The following is a 25,983-nucleotide window of genomic DNA, read 5'->3' as shown; positions in this document are numbered from 1 at the left end:
ACAATTCAGATCTTAATACCCAATTATGATCAATTGTTTCTTTTGGCAAGAAATTACGTAAGTTGCTGTCTGCCTAGTTTTGAAAAAAAAAGTAAGGATAGTTTTTTAAGGTATGCTTACATTTAGAAGAATATTTAATGTTTTTCAGAATACACTTAGGGGTAGTAGAACCAAAGTGAGCTCTCGAGCCTGGAAAATTGGGTAGAATTTCTTCAGTCATTCCGTCTTCTTACTCACACTACCTCATAAACAGAATTATGCAACTCTTCAGTAAACTATGCAGTCATATTAGTGGTACTGCACCTACTGTAGTAACATGTGTGGACTATGTACATATTTATATGTGTGTATGTGTGCTTGCATGTGACTTCAATATTTTTATTGCAAATAGTGGCCTGAAAAGGTTACAGTCAATAGGAACTAGTCCCAAACTTAGATACTTCATCTCAGAAATGTGTCAGAAGGAATGCCCTTAACACAGAATTCCTTTTGTTCCTATGGCAGCAGCCCTGCAAAATATAATATGCAATTAATTTATAGATTCTGCTATTTGATTTCAAATCCTAAAATAAAAATGGTGGATGTTAATGTATTAAAGACTTGCTATTTCATTTAATTTAGTCGGGCACAGTATTTTATATAAATCTAGTGAGTGTTTTGCGATATATTGTCACTTGTAGCCCTTGCTGGAATACTTCCCTATTTCACTCGGCTGTCAACACTTCACAGAAATGCAGACAGGGAATTTTCAAGGTCACAGATTAGTGAAGTGAGAACTAACAAGGCTCTGCTAGAAAGTCATAATGAGATGAATCCTTTATGCTACCAGACATTATTGGAATCAGGATTTATGAAGCGTTTTCCATACTAATGATGCTACTTAGACTATATCTCTGGAGACTTTTATTGCAGTGAATGTTTGATATTTACATTTCCATTAAGTTTAAGAGAATAGTCTCTGTGAGAGACATAGGGACTTATACACAACGGTTATCACCACTTCTAGCATTGCCTCTGTACTCTGTGATATGCTGATGAGAAAAATTAGCATTCAGTAGATCTTATTTTACCTACATAATGTAACGTAAGTTACTGTGTATTTTCCTTTGGGTTTGTAAGTTGGGTTGGATACTTGTGGGTAGCTTATTTGCTACTTGCCTTATTCTTTTATTTATTTTATTCTTTTATTTTCTCCATCCCTTTCAAGGTGAGGGCATCTGTCTCATTGAAAAGCCATGGCATGGTTGACAGTCTGAGATTGCAGGGAAAGACCTGAGGCCTTTCTCAGAAGAAAATACTCACCCACAAAGCCTTTTTCCTATGGCCTGAATATGTTCTATAGCTCTACCTGTCACCATAAGATTTTGACTTAGAAAACAACTCCAAGTGATAAACTTCTGGTACCTAAGGGCTTGCAGTGTTGCAAATCAAACTATTGTTCTTTATCCTGAGGGAAAAACATCCTATAAGTGTGACGGGTGTTGGCACAGGATTTAAAAGAGCTTCCCAGAAACTTGGAATAGAGACAATATAATATGTGTAATGAACAAAGCCCCAGGGAGGAGACAAAGGCAGGCAGAGAGATAAACCTTCATGCACAAGCACAAAAGCAGAGGTGGATGTTGACAGGTGGATGTTCCTGACTTCAACAAGGCCAGTTCCACCCCAAATCAATAGGGAAGTTTTTAAAAATCCACCATGCATTCTGTGTGTGTTTTTCAGTTTTTATGTAGACCACAAGTGAATGACAGGTATTAACTAAGCACAGGGAGATGTTTTTCTCCTGCAGCTGTTTGATTTCTGGCTGGCAGGAGGAGTGCTGCTCCACTACGCTGAGCTACTGCCATGGCCCACACATCTGAGGGTCATGCTTTGGGTCTTGGGCATCAGGAGGGTTTCAAATATGAAACTCCTCATAATCACTGCATGTTCTCAGCCAGGAAAAGGAACAAAGTGAGTATTTTCAGACTGTTCCCAGAGGAACTCCCTCCCACTGTTCGTTTGTTGATATTTAATATACATAATCTTTGCATCTAAAGGGGGCATGAGGTGCCAGGACAGGCACTGACAAATTGTGCATCAAGGCTGCCTGTACAGTTTTGTGCTAGGGCATTGTAATACATCCTTATGAGGCCCTTTTATTAAATTTTCTACAGGCCCTCTGCTGCATTCAGTGAATAAATGATTATTATTCCTTTTTGTTATCCCCATTTGATGTGGCCCTATGCCATATTTGGGCTGTGATGTTCAGAGCACATAATGAAAAAAGAACTGTTCATTTTCAAATGGGCGTTTTTAAACATGTTCCCCTTTGCATCAATGTACAAAGATCAAAGCCAAAATTATCCATTTTCAGTGTCTGTCTTGAGACATCGAGGGACTGGTTTTTCAGAGTACTGTTTATAATCTACTCTATGGAAAGCAGAACCAGGAGATGCTTAGAATTCAGCACTGGTGTGGATCTGGCTTCATTTCTCACATTAGATACTCAAAAAATGTATCATACAAAAATAGTGATCACTTGTGAAAAGCTTATTCTAAGTGCTAAGGCCAGGAGTGTATAAAATGTTAGCAGCAGAAATAGGAAAAGAATAGTCTTTCACAAAGTAAACTTCAGGTCTGTCTCTTTTCTGCTTGTAAACCACTCCTCCTGCTACCCTGTACCCCTCTTCAGCAGTCCTTCCACAGTCTGCATCACTGGCACTGTGTGCAGTTTTATGTCACTCAACCCTAGGATAAGGTAAATCTGGAAGAGTATGAGGGACAGCACCAAAGATGGGTGTGCTGCTGGACCCCCCAGGCTTAACAGTTGCATTACCGCACTTTTTCTTGTTACCTGTTATGTCTTCTTTCTCAGCCTTCACAGTCACAGGCCATGGAAGTTCTGGGAGAAAAAAAGTCTGAATCTGGCACCATCAATTCTTTCACCACAAATAGCTCTCTTTATTGCTATGCATAGCTAATTTAAATGATGCTGAGATATGGTGGGAGAGAAAGATAAACCTCTGGTAATTTATAATTTGCTGGGAATAACTCAACAGTAAAGACTTGTAATCACAGTTCATTGAAATATATGAAAATCCTTTCAGTTGAAGCAAAAAGCTTCTCCTATGACATGGTGCAACTCTCCAGGTGGGAGATTGGACACAGCGATGCAGAAAGAGATTGCGTTGGCTGGCAACACAGGAGCAATTGAGGACACAATTTTTTTCCAGTTTGAAAATGGTGCATGCTCAGCTCCAGCTGGCACCCTGAGTGAATGAACGGATGGAAGAGCTGCACTTCCAGATCCATAGCTCCCTTCATTTCAGTAAATGGGATTTAAAATGTAGTGAAGTGTGGTAGAGAAATAGATGAGTTGTCATAGCTGTGTTATGGATGTAAGTAGAGTGGTAATTAGTAATTAGAGTTTAAAACCTGGGGAAAAAATGGTATAATTGTTGGAACAGTGCTATTTTACCAACAGCGTAGAGTTCAGAATACGACTGAACTTAGGCAAGTCACAGCTTTGATGTCACCATCCCTGGGGAGCAGTGGCCTGGTTTTGGCCTGTTGTGGTGCTTTTTAAACAAGTAAGTGCGGTCAGACATAAAGCTTCATTCAGAGCCATGAAAATGGGCTTTAATCTTTCAGGGCTGTCTTTTTGCAAGCAGCTTCTGGACAGCAGAGTGCAAGCAAGCACTGGAATGGGTGTCCTGGCTCCAAGGAGCCCACAGCCATCTCCATCAAGGGGCTGACATGAAGAAGAGAATGATGAGAATGGCATTTCTGCCAGGGTAGGAGGGCTGAGAAGCAACCGGTCTGAAATAATTCACTTTCCTCTCCTGACCATGGCAGGAAGGAAACCCACAGTTTAGGACTTTAGCTCTACGCAAACATGAGGAAATTTATTTCCACTGTTGTCCTGCAATGGCAGGGTGGCTTTATCCCAGTTTTACACAGGTAGAGCTGAGGCACAGTGAGATTAGGGTTATATTAGGTCCATTTAATATGATTGTCCATGTTGCAATACCTTTAGCTCAGAGAACTTTGTCAAATATATTTGCAACATTTGTATGGTCTTACTGGCTACAAATACAGCCCTGCATGCTTATTTTTAGCAAAAAATGCTATTTGGCACCCAAACAGCAAAAAAACGATCACCTCTGCAAAATTTGGATTGAATGGGGATCTCAAATGAGGTTTTTTTTGTATTCATAGGAACCTGAGTTAAAAGTCAGTTGTGCATGTGTGCTAGACCACTTTCCCCCTTTGCTGTCTTTCCTGTCATTCACAAGACATCCAAATATCATTTGCAACAAATTGCAGAGCTTTCTTCATTAGGCAGCCTTGATTAGGCAAAGTACAGACATCTGCATAGCAAGAGTGAAAGCAGCATTGGGGATTTCCTTCTGCTCAAGCAACACAGACCAATGCATGTTTAGCAAAACCTAGAAAATATATTAAGAAAAGATCTTTTGAGAAAGTTTAAGACAGTAATAACAACCCTGAGTCCATCCTTTTCTGTAAAGCAGATACATACCACAAACTGTATGATGCAGAATATGAGCAGTGGCCTAAAAAGATCTCAAATGAGCAGACATGGGACACTCTTCGTTCTAACAGGCCAGTGGCATCAGGGCAGTCTGGCCAGTGTATTGGATGATCAAGCTGAATACTCAAAATTGCTTCATTTTCTAAAAACATAATCAGCATCATGAAGACAAGGAAGAATCCTGATTTTTAAACACCAACGAATATACTAAGCAGGTTGATCAGATAATGCAAAGACCAGATAAAAGGTTCTGTGGATAAGAAGTAGGCAGTGACTAAGAAAGAGAGATATTTAAAGACTAATTCATTTGTGCACATGACATATTGAGGTCACTTTTCATTTTCATCTCCTACCTTCCATTCATTTCTGCATACATTTATGCCTTTAAAGCAACTATGCCTTTTCTTAACCTCTTGTCTATCAGAGATTTTGTTCCAAATCTGAATGCCTGTTTTGGACAATTATGGAATAACTATGCAAGGGTTTTTTTCAGAGCCCTTTTATGCTTTATTGGTTTGACTCTGCATTTTCTGTCCAAGGAACAGTTGGCAGCTCTCTCTCCTAGGAATTTCCATAATTTTTTCAGAAGGGGAAAGGAAGGGTTGGGGTTTTTTTTGTTTTTTTTTTTTTTTTTGTTTTGTGCTTAATATAGGAAATGGGATAATTTACAAGCCTTGTGCTAAATCATAGGAATAAAAGATCATGTGTTTTGAGCTTTGAGTTTGTGCTTTTCAGGTATGAAGTATGTGCAGTATGCTAAAATATTCCTTTAATAGTCAGAAAGTCACTTTTCTACACCGGACTTTTAGTGCAAAATTATTCAGCAAGACAAATAGAAATTTCATATCACATTTCACAAATTTTGACCATTAAAGATATCTGGTGCAAAGCAGTCATTAGTGTCCCATAAACAACCTAATCAGAGATTAATTGTACATTAGAACCTTGCTGCATGTTGGCCAGATGTTCTCGTCTATCTATCTATCTATCTATCTATCTATCTATCTATCTATCTATCTATCTATCTATCTATCTATTGTTAGTTATAGCTTTGTTATTAATTAGAGTAATAAATGCATTAATATATTACCTTTATATTGAGAAAGTAAAAAGGCCATGTAGGAAAACAACACAGCAAAAATTTTTAACACCTTCAGATTTTTGTTGCAAATTTCATTAACAATCTGTAGCTAATTACAGGAACTTGACTTCCCCCCCAAACACAGCTTTTACAGGATACATTTAAGCTGTTTAATTAGTGGTTTAGATAATAAATTGGTTTTCTATCAGTCTGTTTTGTTTTGTCATTGCTGATGAAATTATGGTAATGTAGGACTAAGTGAGTAAAGGAACTCTGTTATTTTACCTTATGTTTTAAGAGCTCTTCTGTATTTGTGTTCCATACCAGATGTCACAGTAATTATTATCTGCAGACAGGAATGCCAACTCTGCTCTAAATGTAAAGCTTTTCTAAAAGCATTGTGCACTGAGTGGTACAAACTACTGTTATGCTGCAGTATATTAATACTTTGAAATTGCCTCTTGTCTTAAGAACTCCATGTAACTATGATTGTGAAACTGAAAACTGAAATTTTCAGACTTAATCAGATCTGGAGATCATATGCTACCTGCCTTCCTGCTTCGCCCAGCTAATTAGAATGTTTTGGTTGTAAGGGTTTGTTGTTTTTTTTAATGGAAGTATGTTTTCTTCATTTTCATTTGCTCTGTATGCAAAAAAGCCCCCCTCAAAACCCACTAATTAAAAATTACAGAAATTTTATTTTTTCTTCTAAAAGTAAGCAAAATTCGGCCCTCACTCTTTAATTCAAGTAAGAATACCTTCAGCACATGCAACTTTACATGGGTATTTTTATTTCTTTGGAAACCAAACATTTTCAAACTCTCAGTCTCTGTTAGCACTTGTACCTGATCTTTTCCGTCAGAAAGAAACTTGGGGCTCTTCTTGCTTCAGCTGAGAAAGAGGAAGAACAGACCATGGGTAGTTTTGTGGAGTGTACCTGTTATTTCACAATTTGCTCATCTATTCAGTTTTGATGTTCATGTGGGGCAGCAGGGGAAGGTTGGATGAAAGGCAAAACATGGGGAAATAGGCATTGTCTGGCATGTTAGAAGAGCCCTGCTGAACAGTTGTTAGTATGAAGGATTTCCATAGAAGCCAGGACAGTAAGATATAGTGATCTGGCTTTAGCAGCCTAATTCTAATGATTTTCTGCTTTTCAATTTCTTCTAAATCATTATGGAGCAATTAAAGCAATAAATTAAGTCATTTGAAGAGCAATACATTTCAGTGCCATGTTGTGCCATATGTGATGCAACTAGCTAAAGACCCAAACTGCTAAAATTTGTAAAAAAACCTTTATTCTTACTTCGTTTAAGCCAATTTTGTATTCCACTTGGTCAGGAAAGACTTCAGGATCAAGATGGCTTGGTAAGTCATTCTATGCAGGAGTTTTTAAGAAACAAGAATGATAGACTTCATTTATAGCACAACTCATTTTCTAGAAATTAAATGGAATAGCAACCAGTTTGCCCAAGTTTGGGAAAAACCTGCACGTGTGCTTTTGTTGAACTCAAAACCAGGCTGGGACACACAGTCTCAGCGATTCATACCAAGACTTTTTTCATTTTGACACTCAGTTAGGCTTCAAATCATACTATTACTTAGTCAAAAGATCAGAAAGTTTATTATTGGTGAGGATTTGGTGAGGAAGGACAGGAAACCAGCAGTATGGATGGATTATGCCCCTTCAGATGTTCAGGTTTATGTAACTGGTAAGGATGTGTTCTAGTAAAAGTTATGACCTTGGAGATAGAACATGTATTTTTCATTAAGAAATGTGCAAAGTGTTGTTCAGAGTTCAAACTGAATTCCTGTCATAGCACAGAGAGATCTGTGTAACAGAATTCATTTTAGATTTTGTCTTACTGATTTTAGCTGGAATTAATTGCAAAATTAGAAGTTTCAAAATGGTATAACAATATATTATGGTTACAGCAGTTGTGGACTACTAAAAATGGAGGAACTGGAAGACCTGTTCTAATGAGATATTCAGTGCTGATGTTGTATTTTAGTCTGTTGTTAGTGGTGGGGTTCACAAGCATGTGTGTCAATTCTGAAATCAGACCAGTAATTATTTGCTGATCACTACCACAGGGTCATGTCACTGATCTCCAGGAATGGTTACAGTATAGAAAAATTATTGGCAAAAACAAATCTGAAACAGAATTAATTTTCTATTATATTGCATTTAATTGTAGTTTTTATTGCAAAAATTCAACAAGACAGTGTATGAATAACAATGGGATCAGAGTTTTTGAAGCTGGTCTGGAACAGTGCTGGCATTGCAGGGATCTAACATGGAACTGCACATTGCTGGGTGACACTCAAACACTTCCAGCCACTGTCAACCCAGACTGCAAGGCACAAGGGATTGGCACCAGCTCTATTCATAGCTACATGACAGAGCTGCAGGGTTTTTTTTCTGGGAGTTTTTTCAAGGTGATTAGGAAATCACTTCATTCATATCAAAATGATGTCACATCAGGCTGTCCACTGGGAGCTGAAGTCAGCACACTGCTGGGTGCAGATGAGCTATCTCTAACTGAATCATTTAGGCTGATTCAGACATCCTACTTTTCCTCCTTTCTTCCTTTACTCATTTTTCTCCTAACAGAAACTCATCGTTTGTTTTAAGTGCTCTAGACCCTCAGAAGTCATATTATGGGTACCAGCAGAATTGATTATCATGAAAAGAGGGTTTTTTTAAACAGAAAATATATTGTTTTATCTAAGTTATAAACCTTTGAAATGAAAGTGTTGTCTTAAAAGCATGTAGTCTGGTAGTAGCACTATATCTGCCTCTGTAACAAGAACCAGAGCTACAATTAAAAATACTTGTTATTTGAAGTGGTGGCAGACTTCTGTAGCACTGATTATAAAAGCAAGCAAGATATTTTTAGACATTTTCTCAAACTTTGTCAACTAAAAAACTGAAATGCCATGAATGCAAAGGTTCCTGATCTGGAAAAATATGTGTAAAATTAAAACCAAATGTATCATATACAGTGACAATATCCAAAAGAGTTTGAATGCCTATGTGTGTACTTATATACATCTGTTGTCTTTGCATTGATACTCACACATACAGAAGATACTGTAGTGCTTCAAATTTCCTTCCATCTATAAAACTAATTGCAAATTATTTCTTTCTGTTCTTCTCACAGCTGAATTTTTATTCCTCTTGTGGGGTGTTTATCTCTGCTATGCAGTGCGGACAGTCCCATCAGCATTTCATGAGCCACGTTATATGGCTGTTGCAGTTCACAATGAGCTCATTATCTCTGCTATATTCCATACAATTAGGCAAGTGATCTGTAGATCTAGTAATTAACCATTTATCTTTCAGGTTTCATATGGTGCAACTTAGAATGGGTGAATGGGATAGGATGCATAATGAAAGGTCTTATAAGTATTTGTTTCCATAAATGAAGTGCTTACTAAATTTAAAACTGTTCCCATGGGATTCAAGAATATGAAATTTTATAATTAGGGGTTCTTTTTCAGTATAGTTTGGTGATATTTTCTTGGATCAAAGTTCAGTATATATGATAAATTAGGTATAGCAAAACAACTGTCTTTGTCTTCAGTCATCTACATACTGCTCACTGTTTTGTATCCCTAGAAAAACAGCAGGTAAGAATGTTGGTTTGTATGAACTGCTGGTGTGTAACAGATTGGTGAGCTGCAGCTATATGTAATATTATTGTTTGGGCATGAAGCATAGTGTTTTATATGCTGACATTAAAAATTGTTATGTATATGATGCTGTATCAGTAATATAAAGCCCGTGTTTCTTCTAAAATCTATAATGAACTCTACATTTCATTTTCGTAAATTATTTGGGTAGTAACAAATAAATAAGGGTCTTTGCTTGACCTACATGAAAATTTACTAAATCTGGCTTTCCTACAGAGTACTCTGTGAAAATGAATTGGTCCTAGAAAATGCAAAAGAACCAGTTAACATGAGTTTCATCTCATCCTGTAAATCTCTAAAGACTTTCTTCTGACATTCTCACACCTTCTTTTGCCTCCTAGCAGAATTTATCTACTATGTTTTGGGGTTTTTTTCCTACATTGCTTCACTTCCAGTCTTCAAATACTCTTGTCTGTTCCTTGGTCTGTCTTGGCACTAACATTGCTCCTTGTCTGCTGGATTTTTGCTTTTGTATTTTTTTCTGAGTAAACATCAGCAAAGCAAATCCTTCATCTCTGTTCCTTCCTGCTGCTCTTTCCTCTTATCATTGTTTTACACTTCACTGCATTTTACAGGCATGCTATTTTTTTTCCTTCTCCTAACCCTGTATATCAACACCCACATACACTCAAAATCTATACTCCCTAACACAAACATCTGCAAAGTTATTGTTTAAAATCTTTATTTGATGGAAGCATTTTTCTTTTAATTCCTGATAGATGTAAAATTCACTTACAATACTTTTAAGTTTATTATAACCAATATGACTGCTTCTCAATCAATTTTTCACCAATAATTTATATTCCTAAACTGTGTGTTGAATCATGTTAGAAGTTCAGAGCTATTTTTTGGACTGCAAGTTTCTTTCAACAATTGAACAGGAGGCAAGTAACCTTGGATGAAAGAGGGGGGAAAAGGGGAAAACATGGCATTTTAGTATATGCCATATGAAGGAAACAGAAAGGGATTAAGTCTTTCTGTTTGTCTTATTGACAATCCTGTGTCTGCAGGTCTGCTGATCCCATTCTTCCTTCTTTTATTTTTTTTTTTTAATGTACATTTTGTACTGATTCTTTCCCATCTGTCTATATATGCTAGTTTGTTGAAGAATTACTGTGTAGTTTTTATAGATAAGATTGAAAAAAGCATACAAGATCCCAAGATTATGTCAATTTCTGCATGCACAACTCTTAAACCATTTCCTTACCTTACTTTTTTTTTTTGCTTCCATCTTCCATGCCAAGTTCTGAAAAGGGCGGAAATGTAAAACTCAAATTTATATGACGTACCTAAATTGTCATGAAGTTGAAAGTACTGGAGCCTTGAAGGAAACCTACAAGGCAGCCATCCAGTTTAAAAACTCCCAAAGCTCATAGAAGATTGATGTGAGCAGTAAATAAAACCTTGAACTGTTTGCATTTTGTTTTCCATTGAAAGTATTCCCATTTCAGAAAGAGAGGATTCTGGATTATCTTCATATCAGCACAGTGTTAAATTCCTGCATTTCTCTTTCTCTTATATTACTGAGAAACCCAAAATATGTATGGAAAAAAATCTCATTAAAATAGAAATCCTATCTTTGCTAGAGCTAATGGCTACTACAAATGGGGTTTTCATTGAGGCATGGTATGGCATGGATACCTTAATCAGTCAAGGTCTGGAGCATAAAGCAAGCAGAACAGCCTTCACAGAATCTGAGGATTGGACCCATTAAGGGTTAACCAAATCCAGTGGCCATCAGGATGTGGGTGCTTTCTCCCCTCTGTCTGATGGATCTGGCTGCTGGTTCCATTGCAGGTCGAGCAAATCCATGTCAGGGCACAGCCCCTGGCTGGCCACAGGGGCCAGTGCAGATCCAACACACACAGCCTGCTCCTGCTCCTCCTCTGCCACTGGGCCTGGGCTGACACTTTGGGTCTTCCCCAGGTGGTCACCTACGTGCTGCCTGATGTTTGCTCATCAGTTGCACACACACACACACATGCACCATGGAGAGATTGGTATCACACATAGGAAGGATTTAATGGGAAGATGGGAGATACGTCAGGTGCAGAGCTCAGTGACAAGATGCTTACATCTCACTAGCCATTTTATGCCCCCCTTCTTTCCATGCTTGTTTTCCCCCCACCTACATTATCCCCTATCTGTCCCAGTCCTTGTCTTCTCCCAAATAAACAACCCACCCTCATTATTTTTTCCTATTGGTCACAGTTTTGCTACATTTGTAGTTAAATTTGGCATTTGTGATGCCATTAGCTAGGTAATAACAATCTTATCTGCTGTTGCTGATATGGTAACATCAGTGCCACTGACCTTGCAAGTTCTGCTCCCTCAAAGGTCGATCAAATTACCTGTGAAGTTTGGCCATCTTTCACATGACTCCCCGTTAACCATCTTGCCATCCCTTACAGCACTGTTCATAACTTTTGTTCACTTTTTACTCTATTATTTGTTACATCCATCAGTTTCTTATGTCATCTTCATCAGTTCAGTTGTGTTCAGTTTATTAAATCTCAGGCCTGAGCCTGCTCATATTCCTGCACACCCCGAAGCAACAAATCTCTAGGAATTAATAAATCGGAATATTTTCTTGTGTTCATAAAACATTGCATTTACAAAGTATTAAACAAATAATTATGACTATTATTACAGCATGTAAGCCAGTGTTTCATGCCAGACTATTTCTGTTAACAAAAGCTTCTTCAAAATGTGCATCTGTGAACTTGGATAAGTTGTAAATGTCATTTCTATCTGAATGATTTTTGTAAACCTGGAAATGCAAGCCAGCAGTACATCCATTCATCCGTTGCACTGCTTACTGCTTCTATCTTTGGGAGTTCACCAAAGCAGGCAAGCCAAGCATGCTTCAGCTTTAACTGCACTGCTTGTTCTACCATTCCTTTAGAAAGCTCAGCAAGGAACTGTCTTGTTTGAGAAGTTCAGCCACTCATTTCCAAGCATTCACAGGCTCTTGGACCCTGCAGCAGTGAGCTGGGCGGTCCTGCAATAAACACCATTTCTCTGCTCCCTGCTAAAATGCATTTGAGTTCAGTTCTCCCTTGAATGGCTTATCAGCTGTACTTGGTAGCTGTGATCTGTGGACATCCTGTGTTTATAAAGTGCACTGCAATTCATCAGAGTACATGTGCTTAACCTAAAACCATCCCTTCAGCTCCTGAATGTATGTAAGCTGCCATAACTCGGGCCAAAGAAGCTGTGACAATATACACAAAACAAAAAGACTGCTCAATAGGGTGAGAAAGATGGAATAAGCAGTATAATTTAAGGTCTGTTATTTCTTTTTATATTTTGGTTTGTTGATGGGGTTTTTTTTCAGAGTTGTTTTGAAACTTCAGCATATAGGGAAAGCATATGGATGTAATTTTTAGTCTGTATGAAAGCAGTACAGAACAAAACCAGTTGTATTTGGCCATTCAGTGAACAGAAACCTGAAGAATATTAAAGATATTAAATCTAATGCACTGAAGAAATGCAGTGAATTGCAGCCCTGAATTTTATTTTCAGATTCATTCTTGCTTCAAGACTTCAGTCTGACTGGATGCTGATGCTGTTTTTTGCACACACACATTTGACTGTGACAGTCACTGTTGGGCTACTTCTGATCCCTAAGGTATTTGAGTCTGCTGTCTCTTTCCTTTTGCCAAGACTGAGGAAGATAAATGTTGTCATACAGAAGCAATTCTGTGTAAATCTAGCAGCAACTGATAGAAAAGGAGGATTTGGCTATTTTACCTTGAAAGCTGTATTGGTTTTATTTTTTAAAAGTATACATTTTCCAAGTTTCTTTCCTTCAGCTTTCAAAATTTCAGGAGTTTAAAGTACTTAAAATGTTGATGTGATTAACACAAGAAGGAAAGAATCCTGCCTAATGGTGGGGGGTTTTTTTAGGCATTTGTGTGATTGTGCTGCTGCCAGAGTTAGCTGAGATCAGATAAAGACATTAGGCAAGGGCATAGAAGCACTGGAATCAGGAGGCTGGACTAGCCATGAGATAGGGAGGTAGAGATTTAAACTAGGCAGTTTCAGGCTGGAAAAGGAGAATCCTTTTCAGGTCAGAGCCTGGGACAGGGAGATGCTGCACACTGGGAGGAGACATGCCTATGTCAGGAGCCAGGAGCCGTGCTGGCTGCCAGGATGGGTGTGTGGGGGCACAAGTGGACAGGGATGGCAGGAGTCAGGGAGGAGGAGAGAAAGCCCCCAGGCTGCAGCCTGGACACATCCCAGGGGCACAGGGAGCAAAGCCCCAGTGTTGCCTCACCAGGGGCAGGAGATCTGTAGGCAGCTCCTCCCTAGCAACAGTCCCCAGGAATGGAGTGGTACTTCCTTCTTAGGACAGTACCCCAGCAAAAGGAATGACTTTAATGGGTTTTGAAATGACTAACCGTATTAATCAAAACCTCAAAAGTCAAAATAGCAGTAAAGCTGAAAGCTACATATGAAGAAAGACCATTAAGCAGTTCAGGTTGATAGAATTTTCAGGTTAATGAAGCTATTCCTGCCTTTTTCCTGTGAGTCAGAACAGAGTATGCTGATGACTGTCAAATATATGTACATTGAATAGTTGTAACAAGGGACTCATTGATGCAACCTTAATGCTGCATGACCTTGTTTTATTTTAAATTACTTTTCTGGTCTTTAGCAATAATCTTATATTTTCTATTTTATATTAATGTGCTTTATAGCGTATCTCCAGAGGTGTCTTTCTAAACTAGCCTAGAAAATTTGTTGACCTTTCTGAAGCTGACTCATAACTACTGATCAACATTTTCATTTTTAGCTTATTATCTGTGTTACACTGCACAGACGTTTCTTCCAACACATCAAAGAATTCAGAGAATTGAGATTCACAAGGTTTAGTTCTATTCATAAAGTCCTGAAGACAGATGACTATGTGGACAATAGTAACTTCAGTTGAATGAATCAGTATGAACAAACAATAATGACAACCTCACTCCAACTCCTGATTCAAGGATTTGGTGAAACATAGGAGAAAAAAGTTTTCAACTTTTTCATTAGTTCATTAGCTTCTTTCTCTTTTTTTTTTTTTTTTCTTTTTCTTTTCTTTTTTTTTTTTTTCTACCTTATGTCTTCCTTTGCAGGGTTAGGATCTAAAATAGAAGAATTGCTTTCTGCAGGATTATGAAGATGTATGTTGTATAAAATAGCGTCTTACTGTTTTAGCAGCCTAATTGGAAATAATGCCTGAAAGTCTATTTTCATGCCAGCTTAATTGAAATAACATTTAAAGAAGTTCAAACAAGTATCAAAATAAGTAGGAATTTTTTTCGTTATGCAAATGTCTAAGATTTATCAAGTTAAGCCATCATTAATAAGAGTTCCTTCAATATAATACTGAGACTCTATAGGACACTACTTTAGTCAATGGAGCTTACAGTAATGTTTTGAGTATCACATCAAATCTATAGAAAGGTCACTATATCATAAAAACTGTTGTAAGATCTTACACTGATTTTGAAGTAAACTTTTGCACTCATGAAAACATATTTTTTGTGAATACTTGTTGCAGTTTTCACATTCAAGCAATAACCCAAGAGATGATATAGCTACAGAAGCTTATGAAGATGAACTTGATATGGGTCGGTCTGGATCCTATCTGAACAGCAGTATCAACTCAGCATGGAGTGAACACAGTTTGGATCCTGAAGATATTCGGGTACATGTAACTCATTTAAATAGCTTTCTTTTTCAAGAACACTTTTTCCTACAAGAAAACTCCAACTTACCTGCAACTTGCAGATATCAGCTGAAAAATGCCAGCTTAGATCTTTTATGATTGTGGTATCAGGTCATGTAAAGTCTCATGGGAAGCATTTATTTTAGTGCGAAGAGATGCTGCATTACTAGTTGTAATAAAAGTCATAGTGGTGGCTAAGGAGGAGGAATCATCCTCAGCAAGAGCTGTTTCTCAGTTTACATAGATTCTTTGAATTATCTTGAAGTGCAAATAGCTTTTGGTTTCAGTTTAATTAGTCATTTGTATGTAACCTTTACATAAGCATGCATAACTATAAAGATAAAATTTTAATAATTTGATTAATGAAGACTACTGTATTCTTATTTTACATGATTAAAGGCCTTATGTTCTGAGATTAAAAAACAGCTATAGAGTTCAGCAGGAAAGTATACACCACAGCATTGGGAAATCTGAAAGAGCATAAATTAATATGAAGTGTGTATGCTGTGGAAAGTTAACATGTTTGTGCACAAGGGTTAAACTTTTTTGTAAAGTGGAAAAAAACAGGATTCAAGTTGATGGGGAAATGGCATGTTCAAGAATTAGAAAAGACAGTGAAATGAGTTTAATGCTCTGTTTCGAGCAATAGGTCCTGCATTCATCAGGCTGCTTGTTTGACTGTACTCACTGTGTAAATACCACTTTTGCCATTCACTTTGCTTTGCAGGATGAGTTGAAGAAACTATACGCTCAGCTTGAAATCTATAAAAGGAAGAAGATGATTGCTAATAATCCACATCTCCAGAAAAAAAGGTGCTCTAAAAAGGGCTTGGGGCGCTCAATAATGCGGCGTATTACAGAAATTCCTGAGACGGTCACCAGGCAGTGCTCCAGGGATGAGAAGGACTTGATGGAGCACAGTGCTGTGAAGAACTTGGCCACACTGAAGAAAAACCCACCGGATCCCACAAGCTCTGCAAAGCCAAAAGAAGAGACTTTGAAAAACAGAGTCTTTTCCTTAAAAAAGTCCCACAGCACTTACGATCATGTTAGGGATCAAACAGAACAACCGAATGGCTTAACTACAGAAAGTGCAGAAGTTATAGCTTCTGAGAAAACACTTCTGGACTCCTTGAATGGTAACAAATTAACCAAAAATGCTCCTGAAAAGGTTGAAGCTGTCTCCACTGAATCGGTCCCTTTGGTGTGCAAATCAGTAAGTGCGCATAATTTAAGTGCCGACAAGAAGCCTCTGCATCCAAGAACATCTGTGTTACAAAAATCCCTCAGTGTTATTGCTAGTGCCAAGGAAAAGACTCTGGGACTAACGGGTAAAACACAAAGTCTAGAAGAAAACACTAAATCTCATAAATCTCATCAGAAGGGTAAGGAGGCCACCAAAAAGCACTCAGTCTCCGATAAAGGGGAACATAAGGATTCCCACCGGAAAAACTCTACCCAGTCTGAGGAAACAAAGAAAGGCCATAAATCTGGAATTATTAAACAGCAAAGGGTTAGTCAAACATCTGCAAATCCAGACACAGGCCCAGGTAAGTCTCTGAACAAGGACAATTTCGACATAGGAGAAGTTTGTCCTTGGGAGATATATGACCAAATTCCTGGTCCTGTGCCTTTTGACTCTAAAGCTCAAAAACATGTGTCTATTGCTTCCTCAGAGCCAGAGAAAAACCACCCTTCCCAGCCAAAGGGGAAGACTCATCATAAGCTGAAGACACCTGAGGGGTACCAACAGTCAAATCAAAAGAGCTCAGAGAAGGTGGAAGTATCCACTCAGGAGAAAAAAGAGCAGCAGATCTTTGAAAATGAGAAAAATCAGTCAAATTCCAAGTCCCAGGTCTCTCCTGGGCTGAAATGTGAGAATGTTAATAGGTATATACCTAATACCCGTGCTGGGGAGCGGGAGGAGCTGCCCCAGAAAACAGCAGAAAAGGAAAACCTCAATAAATTGGCTGAACAGAAAAAAATTGCCTCTTCTGAGGGAAATGTGCTTTCATCTAACTCCCATAAGCCAACTAGTTACCTACAGCAACCTTTAGCATCTCGAGCTGAAGTCTGCCCTTGGGAGTATGATACAGCAGATTTACCAAATGCAGAAAGAAGTGTAGCTTTATTGAACACCACTGCTATAAGTGCAAATAAAACAGCAGCACCTCGAAAATAAGAGGCTTTCGGACTGAGGAGAGTAGCAACAGTGAGAAGACAGACAACAGGAAAGACAGAGAGGACTTAGGCCAAAAGGATCTGAAAATTCCTAAGGAGCATCACTTAAATCAAGGGAATCAGCACTACAAATAAGTAGGAGTTAAGCAAAGTAAATTATCATTATTGTTGTTATTATTTATATGTTGAGTGCCAACAATGTGATTAGCAGTGCCCAGAATATGGTCCCTGCTCCGAGGATTTTACTGTGTCAATGAAAGAAATCTGCCTTTGTGAAATCAATTCTGTTTTAAAAGAAAAAAATAATAAGATGATAACAAACGCACAGTGTAGATCTTAACCAAATTATTTCTGGATGCCGTAACTGGCTGTAACTTGCCCTTGGGACTTTAAAGATCCAGCAGAAGTGGGACATAGAACATGTCCTGATGGCAAAAAGGGGTATCAATGAGCAGCTTATTAAAGTGACGACTTTTCATTTTACATATTTAATCTAAACAGCACTGCTAACTCAATGCATCCAAAAATATTTTATAAAATTATTGCTTTCATTTTCTTATTACTGTGTGTTTAAGTACATTGTTGTGTCTCATATTAAAGCATTCCAGATTGTATAATTTTTGCAAATAACTTTGATATTATGTGACACAACAACATATTTATGCAATCTGCAGATACTGTCTTCTAATTGCAAGTTAAAATATCTGCTGTAGACCTTTTTTTAATATATATATATAGAATTGCAGTAATCTCTCACTGGCTATGGAAGCTGTAATTCGTATTGGGAAATTCTTTCGGGCTTTGGAGATTATTTTATTTTCTTTCCTGTGATTTATATAGTGATATTTTTTTTTTGTTTACTCTCTGTTATTTATATTTATAATTTGATACTGTATTGTTCAGGGGTTTTATATGCACTAAGTTATGCACTTCCCTGTTAATGCTCCTAGACTTTGTTAATAGTGGAAATTCAGTCGTCTTAGCTGCATATACTGGTAAGTCCTAGGACAACTTATCTGGGTTTTTGTTACTAATTGGAAAATATCATCTAAGAGACAAGAAATCTTAATTTAAACATTGATGGTGATGATCTTGTTCAGTATTTCATACTGAACCTATCCTATTAAATAAGACAAGCAAGAATGACAATGAATATACTCCAGAAATGATCACATGTTTTTCTAAAGCCAGACAGCTCTGGGAGGTATTTTATTTATAATGCAACACTGTATTGTTTATCCCTGTTGGCAAACATCAAAAAATTGGCTCTTGGAGTGACGAGAGAATTCCAAAATATTACTTTTCCCCACATATGCAAATGTAAGCGATACTGGGAACAGAAGTCATGGCATCTCTCTCCAACTCTCCAAAATGCTTTGACTTTTTTAAAATTTATATGTACATTTACAGTAAAAGTTAGTGTTTGATACAGTGCTACTTTTCAGCAATAGATACAGTCCTCATTGTGCATATGAGCTTAATTCATAGGTGGCCCATTCACAACTGTGAGTCTCAGTGACAGTTCACCTTCAGGGCCTGAGGACATGTTGAACAGTTCTGAGGAGTATCAGTAGTAATGAAACAGCCCCAGCCATCTCAATGCAGTAGCAGTAAAGTGCTGTTCACAGGAATTGGCTATACATAGTGTACTCCAAAACAAAGACAGCTCAGTCCTAAAGAACTTGTGCAATTTGAGAGAAGTGATGGGATTCGGTGGTAGAACATGAAATGTGGATGACTGAATAGAATGTGTTGTTTAATATATATATAATATATATAAAAATAGATATTTATATATGTTTAATATATATATATAAATGTCATATCTAATACACACATGCACATACACGTATGTAGTATAAACTGATTTTTGTGGCATCATAGAAAAAGTGGCTTAAGATAAAATGCAATGAGCAGAGGGACTTAAACAAAGTGGACATGAGGAGGACTTTTTCTGTCCTTTAAAAAGGAGGGGAGTCTATGGGCATGTCTAGACTGACAGATCAAGATGGATCTGATTTTCCTACTGCTGCTGCTAAGCCCAAACCTAGAATGTGCCAACACCTGAGCCAGCTGGGGACAAGTTGACTCAGGTCTTGGTGCTGTCTAAACATGTTGCCTCACTTATAAATTCTGCTCATTAGCTCCAGATTAAGTGACTGAACTTCCCCAGCCAACCTGGTCACCCAGGATAGGGCTCAGTTCCACCATGGGGGTCTGCTGACTTAGGTCTTTACTACCCTGGGCTTGTCTGACTCTCCCACCCCTCTTTTGTAGGGCATAATTCTGGTCTAGGAGATCTGACTGGGACCCTTCAACCCAGAATCCCTGTTCCACCCATGAAAGGGAGACAGGCATATGAGTCTGGGTGCTTTGGACATCAGTGCACCTACTTTACACACACAGTGCCACAGGCATTCCATGTGCAGCCCAAACCCAGCTCTGTCCACAGTGTGGAAAAGAGCTGAGAATAGAAATGGTGTCTATTTTATCAGATTCTCCCTTCCCAGTCCCACACACTTATGGGATTTGTCTGTAACTTGTCTTGTCAGCTTCAGTGGGACTTGATCAGCTTTTCAGAGAGAAAATAACCCTGTATTTCCATGGGAAGAAGCCTATCCTAGGAACTGAGTTTTCTGGGAGGCCTCCAGGAGCTCACTGACCTTGTGTGCAGAGAAATACACAATTTTAAACCTTCTGAAATGGTGACCATGTCACACCTCTCCTATCTTTGAAGGAAAGTTCTGCAGTCTCAGCAGTGGTTTTTGGGGTTGGGATGGGAGGACAGCTTATGGCAGACTGCCCTGGCTCTTTTACCGGAGCCCAACTGTGAGATTAGAAGTGGGCATCTACAGAAGGATCATGGAAGGAGATATTTGTATGTACTCACTGCCTCTTGGAGACAGATGGCTGCAAGGAACAGGCACCAGCCCATGTGCCCTTGCTCATCTGGCCCTCCATCCTTTAGCTCAGAGCTGAGCAAGGCCACACTGCCCATGCCCTGCTCTGCAGGAGCTGTGGAGGGGTGCACTGTGCACCAAGGATGAGGGATCCACATTGGCAAAGTGTCTGCACAGTACCACTGCCCCTTGCATTCCCGGCAGGATCAAGCCCTTCGTGCATGACTGTGTCTGTGCCACCGCTATATATCTGTACTCGCTCGGTTTCTTTTCCCTTTCTTTCTTTTTTAAAAGATAACTTCATTAGAAACACAGCAACAAAGCCCACTCCTTGGCTGGTGTGAAACAGCCCAACTGCACAGCAAGCAAACAGCGATGGCTGGTTAACCAGGGAAGGCATTGGCTTGTATATTCTCATTTGTTTTAGGTTTCTTTCATCCTGACCCTTTCCCTCACTTCTTAAAAACTGTCTGTTGTGGTTCTTTAGGCTCATTGTAGTCACATTCCCTAAGACTGACCGAATTTGGAAACTTTCCTTTACAAAAAAGTTTACTGCAATTTATTAAGCAACTGATTTTTGGGCTACAGATTCAATTGGGACTTAAGTTATTTCACATTTGAGAAAATAAAGGGCCAAACTTCACTCAACTATCCTATTTCACTATGATGCTGCTAGAAGCATTGCTTAATGAAGACATACTAAGTTAGACATAAATAATGTTTTGTATTTCATAAATTTTTCTCCACCAGCATATATTGACTAGATTGCTTAGATGTCTTTTTCTGGAATTTCATTGTCATTGTTCAGCCAAGAGAAGTGCAACTCTAGAGTAAAGATGTTATAAAGATGTTTTCTGGCAGATCTGCTAAGAGAAAAGACAATAAACATGAAGGTCACAAACATTTGCTAGGTTGTCCTTCTAAATGCATGTGCAAGCTGCATTTCTCCTTTATTTCTAAGCCATGGTTTATAAATAACTAGATTTATACCAATCTTATTAGACTTGTATCATTTATGCAAGATTATGTGCTTTAAAATATAAATCAGTAAACACCTATCATCAGCTTTGGTGGCATCATAGACCTGAAACCAGACAAGACGTTTATATTTGCTCTCCTTAGGCTTTTGCATGCATATGACAACAGGCAGGCCTGAGCAAACACTGCCTTTGACTTTTAAAATTTTAGCTACTCCAAGTTGTAGAGTATATAAAGCTGTAAGTCTCTTCACTTTATAATGTGGTTCTTATGACAATGTTATCTGGCAACCAACAGCATCCACCATGAAATACTTGATAGATTTATGTTGTAATGTGTTGCAGCATGTAAATAATGTAACTTCTCTGCAATAAAGCACATTTATATTAAATCTGTTTCCAGGCTTTTGTGTTGTGGTTTTCTGAAGTCATTACTGATCCAAACTGAGTGGGTTTTCCATCAAACTTACAAAGTAACTAACTTTACAGCTTCTATGATCAGATCATGCCATTTTAATTTTCTGGGTTTTCCTTATATTTTCATTAGAGCAGATATGTACAATGTTCAGGATTTCATGTTAGGGAAATACTCTGTTTTCTCAGTGGTTGCAATTTTTATTCTCAAAATTCTAGAGTCCATTCTATATTCTTTTGAATTTATTGGTAATCACAATGTTAGAACAAAAAAGGAAATAAATAGACCACATTTTACTATGTCATTGTAAAATCCTATAGCTCATCTGTACTATGTGTTTGCATGCCTGAAATCCTCATGTCAAGTATGTGTCTAACAGGTATAGGAAAGATAAAAAAGAATGGGAACAAAAAAGATGACAGAGAATGGCAGCTGTAAATGCAACTTGTTTACCTTGGGAGAGAGATGACTCAGTAAGAGGGATGAGACCTATAAAATTTTTTGAATGATTCAAAGATAATTAGGCATCTGGAATTTGCTGGATTCTGTCGTGTGGGAACTACAGAACACCCAGGGTGGCCATCATGCAGCAGCTTAAAATAAATGAAGTTTTCTTCTGCATATGTCATAAATAAATTGTGGAGCTCACTTTAACAGATTGCTGTGAATATCATGGATTCAAAAAGCATTGGACAAGTCATAGAAGACAAATCCATCAAAATCCCTGAGCATGGTAGATAGAAAACTCTTAAACCCCTAACCTGTAGATGGTTTATAGTAGTATAATTCTCTTTGCATAATCACCCAGTTCTCTTGCCTTAATCACTCACTGCTGGATATGGTGCTACATGAACATTTCATCCAGCAAAACCTCTATACATTCATATGTCTACATGAATACAGATAGTTAAGACTCACTTAGTCTATTTACAGTTGTCATCCTGGTGGTTTTTAATGACTGATTATTGATGTACAAGTCCTGGTAGGTTCCTGCATGGGCAGATGTATGTGTTCACATGTACCTCCCCCAGTGTCTCCCGGGTTGAAAAGCTGCTTTTGGGTAACCAGGGTGAGCCATGCTGTCAGGTGTAATGGAAACATGAGGTGGAAAGAGGGGAAGGGAATTCTTTAAATGAACTGTATACAAGTATTTTGAAAGCAAGAAGTTCAGATATCAGAAAAATAAGGCCTGAAGATCTTTCACTGAACCACTTCAGGGCACTCAGCTCAAGCTGGGGGCAGTTTTGCTCTTTCAGGTGCTGGATGCCTCTTGAGCCCCACTTTTAAAGTTTTCACTAGTTTTAAGAAGTAAGGAAATTATTTCTACAGTTTTGTGGCTTTGTAAATCATCCAGAGATGTATTTTTTACACATCTTCTTGCTTCTCCTGTTAGATTTCATGAGAGGAAATTGTGGCTGCACCTGCAGAGCCATGAGAGGCTGGGGCAGGGGGTGTCCCACCATCCACCTGCTGGCGTCCAGAGACAGGGCATGGAGAAGACAGATGGGTGCTTCACAATGGTGCATGGTGGGAGGAAAAGAGATACAGGCATAGGCTCGAACAAGAGAGGCTCAGAATGAATACTCAGAAAACTTCTTCACCATAAGAAGTTAAACAGTGGAGAAGGTTACTCAAAGGTTGTGCCATTCCCATCCTTGGGGCTTTTCTTGGATAAAGCCCTGATCTTGTAGCTCTGGGCAGCAGGTTGGACTGGAGACCTCCTGAATGATCCTATCATCCCACAAAGAGTGCTCACTACTAGAACTTACTTTTCCCATCGTCTTCTGGAAAGGCAGATTCCAGGCAGCTCCAACTCCTGCCCAGGAGCACAGGACACAGATTCATTTATACCATCCATAACTCTGGGCAAGCCCTCCTAACAAACACCAGCTGCTGAAATAGAACGGCATTTGGCTTTTCCTCTGACCCCATAGCCCAGAGTTACCATGGCAACAAAGTGAGGAGGAAAATCATTTTATTAGAGCTGGTTGGGAAGAAGTTTTCCCTTCTGTGTTTAGTGAATACTTGAGCTGCTGAACTGTTGAAAGAAACCCTATAAAAATTTTAATGTTTTTCTCTAACAATTTGAGGAATTTTTAAAAATCAGTACTAGATTGGATGCTGAAGGAACCATTGAAGAAATTCTAAATTTTGAGTTTTTGTGAATGCAATTCTTCAAAAAGGTAGTTGATTTGATTCAGGGTTACAGGTCTGCCTGCCTGTCTGCAGAGAAGTTATTTCAAGCTGAATGTGCTTTTTTACAATAAAATAGGATTTCTGACAGATTGAAGCCAACTTTTTCCAATTGTGAAGGAGCTTTTTCATCAGCTTGGAAATTAGCTTTAGCAATGCTTGAAATTTAGTAAAAGATACTGATTATTTCACTGAGTTGGCAGGCTGCCATCATGCTGCAATATTCAATCTCCTGGTTCTTTTAACACCTGGAAGATTAAACATTGTCTCTCCCTTTGTGCAGAAGATTTTTCTTTTTGAACTGTTTCATCTATTTATGAGTTAGCTTTTTTAGTCACTGAAAGTGTACAAACAAATCAAACCCTGGATTTTACCATGAAATTACTGGATTTTAGATTTCTGGATATATGAATTAGGTTAAATTTTGCTCTGTATCAAAGCATGAGAAAACATAACATTGTACCCCAAACAGCCATATATATTTTTGAAATGTGCATTTATGATCTTCTCTATAATACAGATATACATATCTTATATAGAAGGCACAGAATCATTCATGCACAGCCTTATAGCTGCAGAAGGCAAGGTTTTCCAGTAGAAGGGTAGCTGCTTTTAGAAGTAATTAAAAGAGAAATTTGCTTTTACTGAAATGCAAACTGCTGGGTGTCTTTCAGATCTATGGGTATAAAATGTGTGTGAAGTTAGGGCTTGCCTGTGCCTTGGCTTCTTGGCTCTTGGGGAGATGTTCAGAGAAAGAAGAAATGCAAATGCTCTGATCCCACCACAGCGTGGGTTGTCATGCCCACATCTGACCTCTTGCTCTCCTGCTTACAGTTCACCTGCTCTGCCCTTATTTAATGATGCTGAATCATGGAATACACTTAATAATCTGGTTTTGGCTGATCTGCTGGGCAAACACCCATGGTGGTGGCTCCCTGCAGTACCTGTTCCCCTGCTGCTCTGCACAGGTGACAAGAGCAGTAGCCATGAGGTGGCTTTGGATGCTGCAGGGCTGCCAAAGCAGGGCAGGGTGGAGGCTGCCTGACTCTGTTTGAACACTGTTAGTTGTACTGCTTGACAGATGATGTTGGCAGGCAGTTTAGTCTGGCTGCAGTACTACAGATAAAAGCCAGGTTGATTTGACATATTTCAGCGGTAAAAATAGTATCATATAATGATGTCTTTGTCATGAAAGGTTTTTTTAAGCTGCAGGGGGGTAAGAACTGTGTGGTTCCAAAGCAGTCATCTTGGAGACATCATCAAAGTGAAATCACAGCAGCACTGGAGAAGCCACCTGTCCAGCTCTGTTCCCACATCATGTTTTATGATGTCCTTGGCAAACACACAGGATTTGTGTAAGCCAGTAAAATTGGCTAGTGCTACTCTGTATGCAATGTATTTTATGTTTATATTCCCTTTAATGCTTTTGGCTTACAATGTTTTGGTTTCTCTTTGTTTATAGCAGTTTTGTTATCTCTGCGATGGCTTTTTTTATTCTTTTACAGGAACTTGCTACCAAACTTGATTTGTATCTTAGCAACTCCATTGCAAGGCCAGCATTATCGCCACAAAATTATTTGTGTTTGAAGTCAGAAAGAATAGTTTCACAATTTATGTAATTTTCCTTCAGAAATAGCTAAATATTTTAAAACATAGATTTCATTATTTTTATTCTGATTACTTGATTTATTCTGTTTTCGTGACCAATGAAATTGCAGTAAGTGAGAATGGGTAACATAAAGCTACATTCATTATTTTCGAGGTGTCATTTATATGCATTTTTCCTTGTAGGATTTATGATGCATTGTAGATTGCAATTGTGCATTACATGATATTTCCATGCAACTGCTTGTTGCCTACGTTACAACTAGAATTGCAAAGTCATATTAAAAACAATCATTGCCTAGGTAGGGATTGAGGTTTTGGATTTGCTGTCCTATCTGTGTATGACAAGAATTTTTACACACAAGCTGAACTATTTGCTAAACTACTTGCTTTGGTGTTTTATTTATTGCCTTGTAAATGTAGACATTATTCTTAATTCATTGGGAACAGCATTGGAATTCAATAAAATGGACAAGCAAATGACAATCAAAACTTGATGGAAAAAACTGCATATTCTTTATTTTGTTAAAAATGTGAGAGTGAAAATATGAAAACCTTGGCATCTCTGGGAAAGAAAACAGAACAAAGCAATGTAGATTTTATTTATTACTTTCACATTCAAAACCAATTATAGTATTAAGGAGCTTAGAGAAAACTTGTACGTTTCTGATGATTGATCAAATAC

At 38.3% G+C, this 25,983-nt stretch overlaps 1 protein-coding gene across 2 annotated transcripts in view; it reads left to right on the top strand.

Moving 5' to 3' along the window:
• Positions 1–21,477, top strand: part of GPR158 (G protein-coupled receptor 158) — a 189,184-nt gene extending 167,707 nt beyond the window's left edge. The window contains exons 8-12 of one of the 2 annotated variants that reach the window (XM_042779214.1): positions 8,780–8,918; positions 12,837–12,942; positions 14,860–15,006; positions 15,755–16,577; positions 16,704–21,477. In XM_042779214.1, the coding sequence (XP_042635148.1) occupies positions 8,780–8,918; positions 12,837–12,942; positions 14,860–15,006; positions 15,755–16,577; positions 16,704–17,209 (1,721 nt within the window). In that variant the 3' untranslated portion in view covers positions 17,210–21,477. Of the gene's footprint in view, positions 1–8,779; positions 8,919–12,836; positions 12,943–14,859; positions 15,007–15,754 lie in introns of both variants that reach the window. The other variant, XM_033054595.2, reaches the window with a different exon arrangement.
• Positions 21,478–25,983: the final 4,506 nt, after the last annotated feature.

This window comes from Catharus ustulatus, chromosome 1, assembly GCF_009819885.2.
Source record: "Catharus ustulatus isolate bCatUst1 chromosome 1, bCatUst1.pri.v2, whole genome shotgun sequence".
Lineage (NCBI taxonomy): Eukaryota > Metazoa > Chordata > Aves > Passeriformes > Turdidae > Catharus > Catharus ustulatus.
Note: the sequence above shows the minus strand (reverse complement) of the source record. Positions and strands in the feature narration are given on the sequence as shown.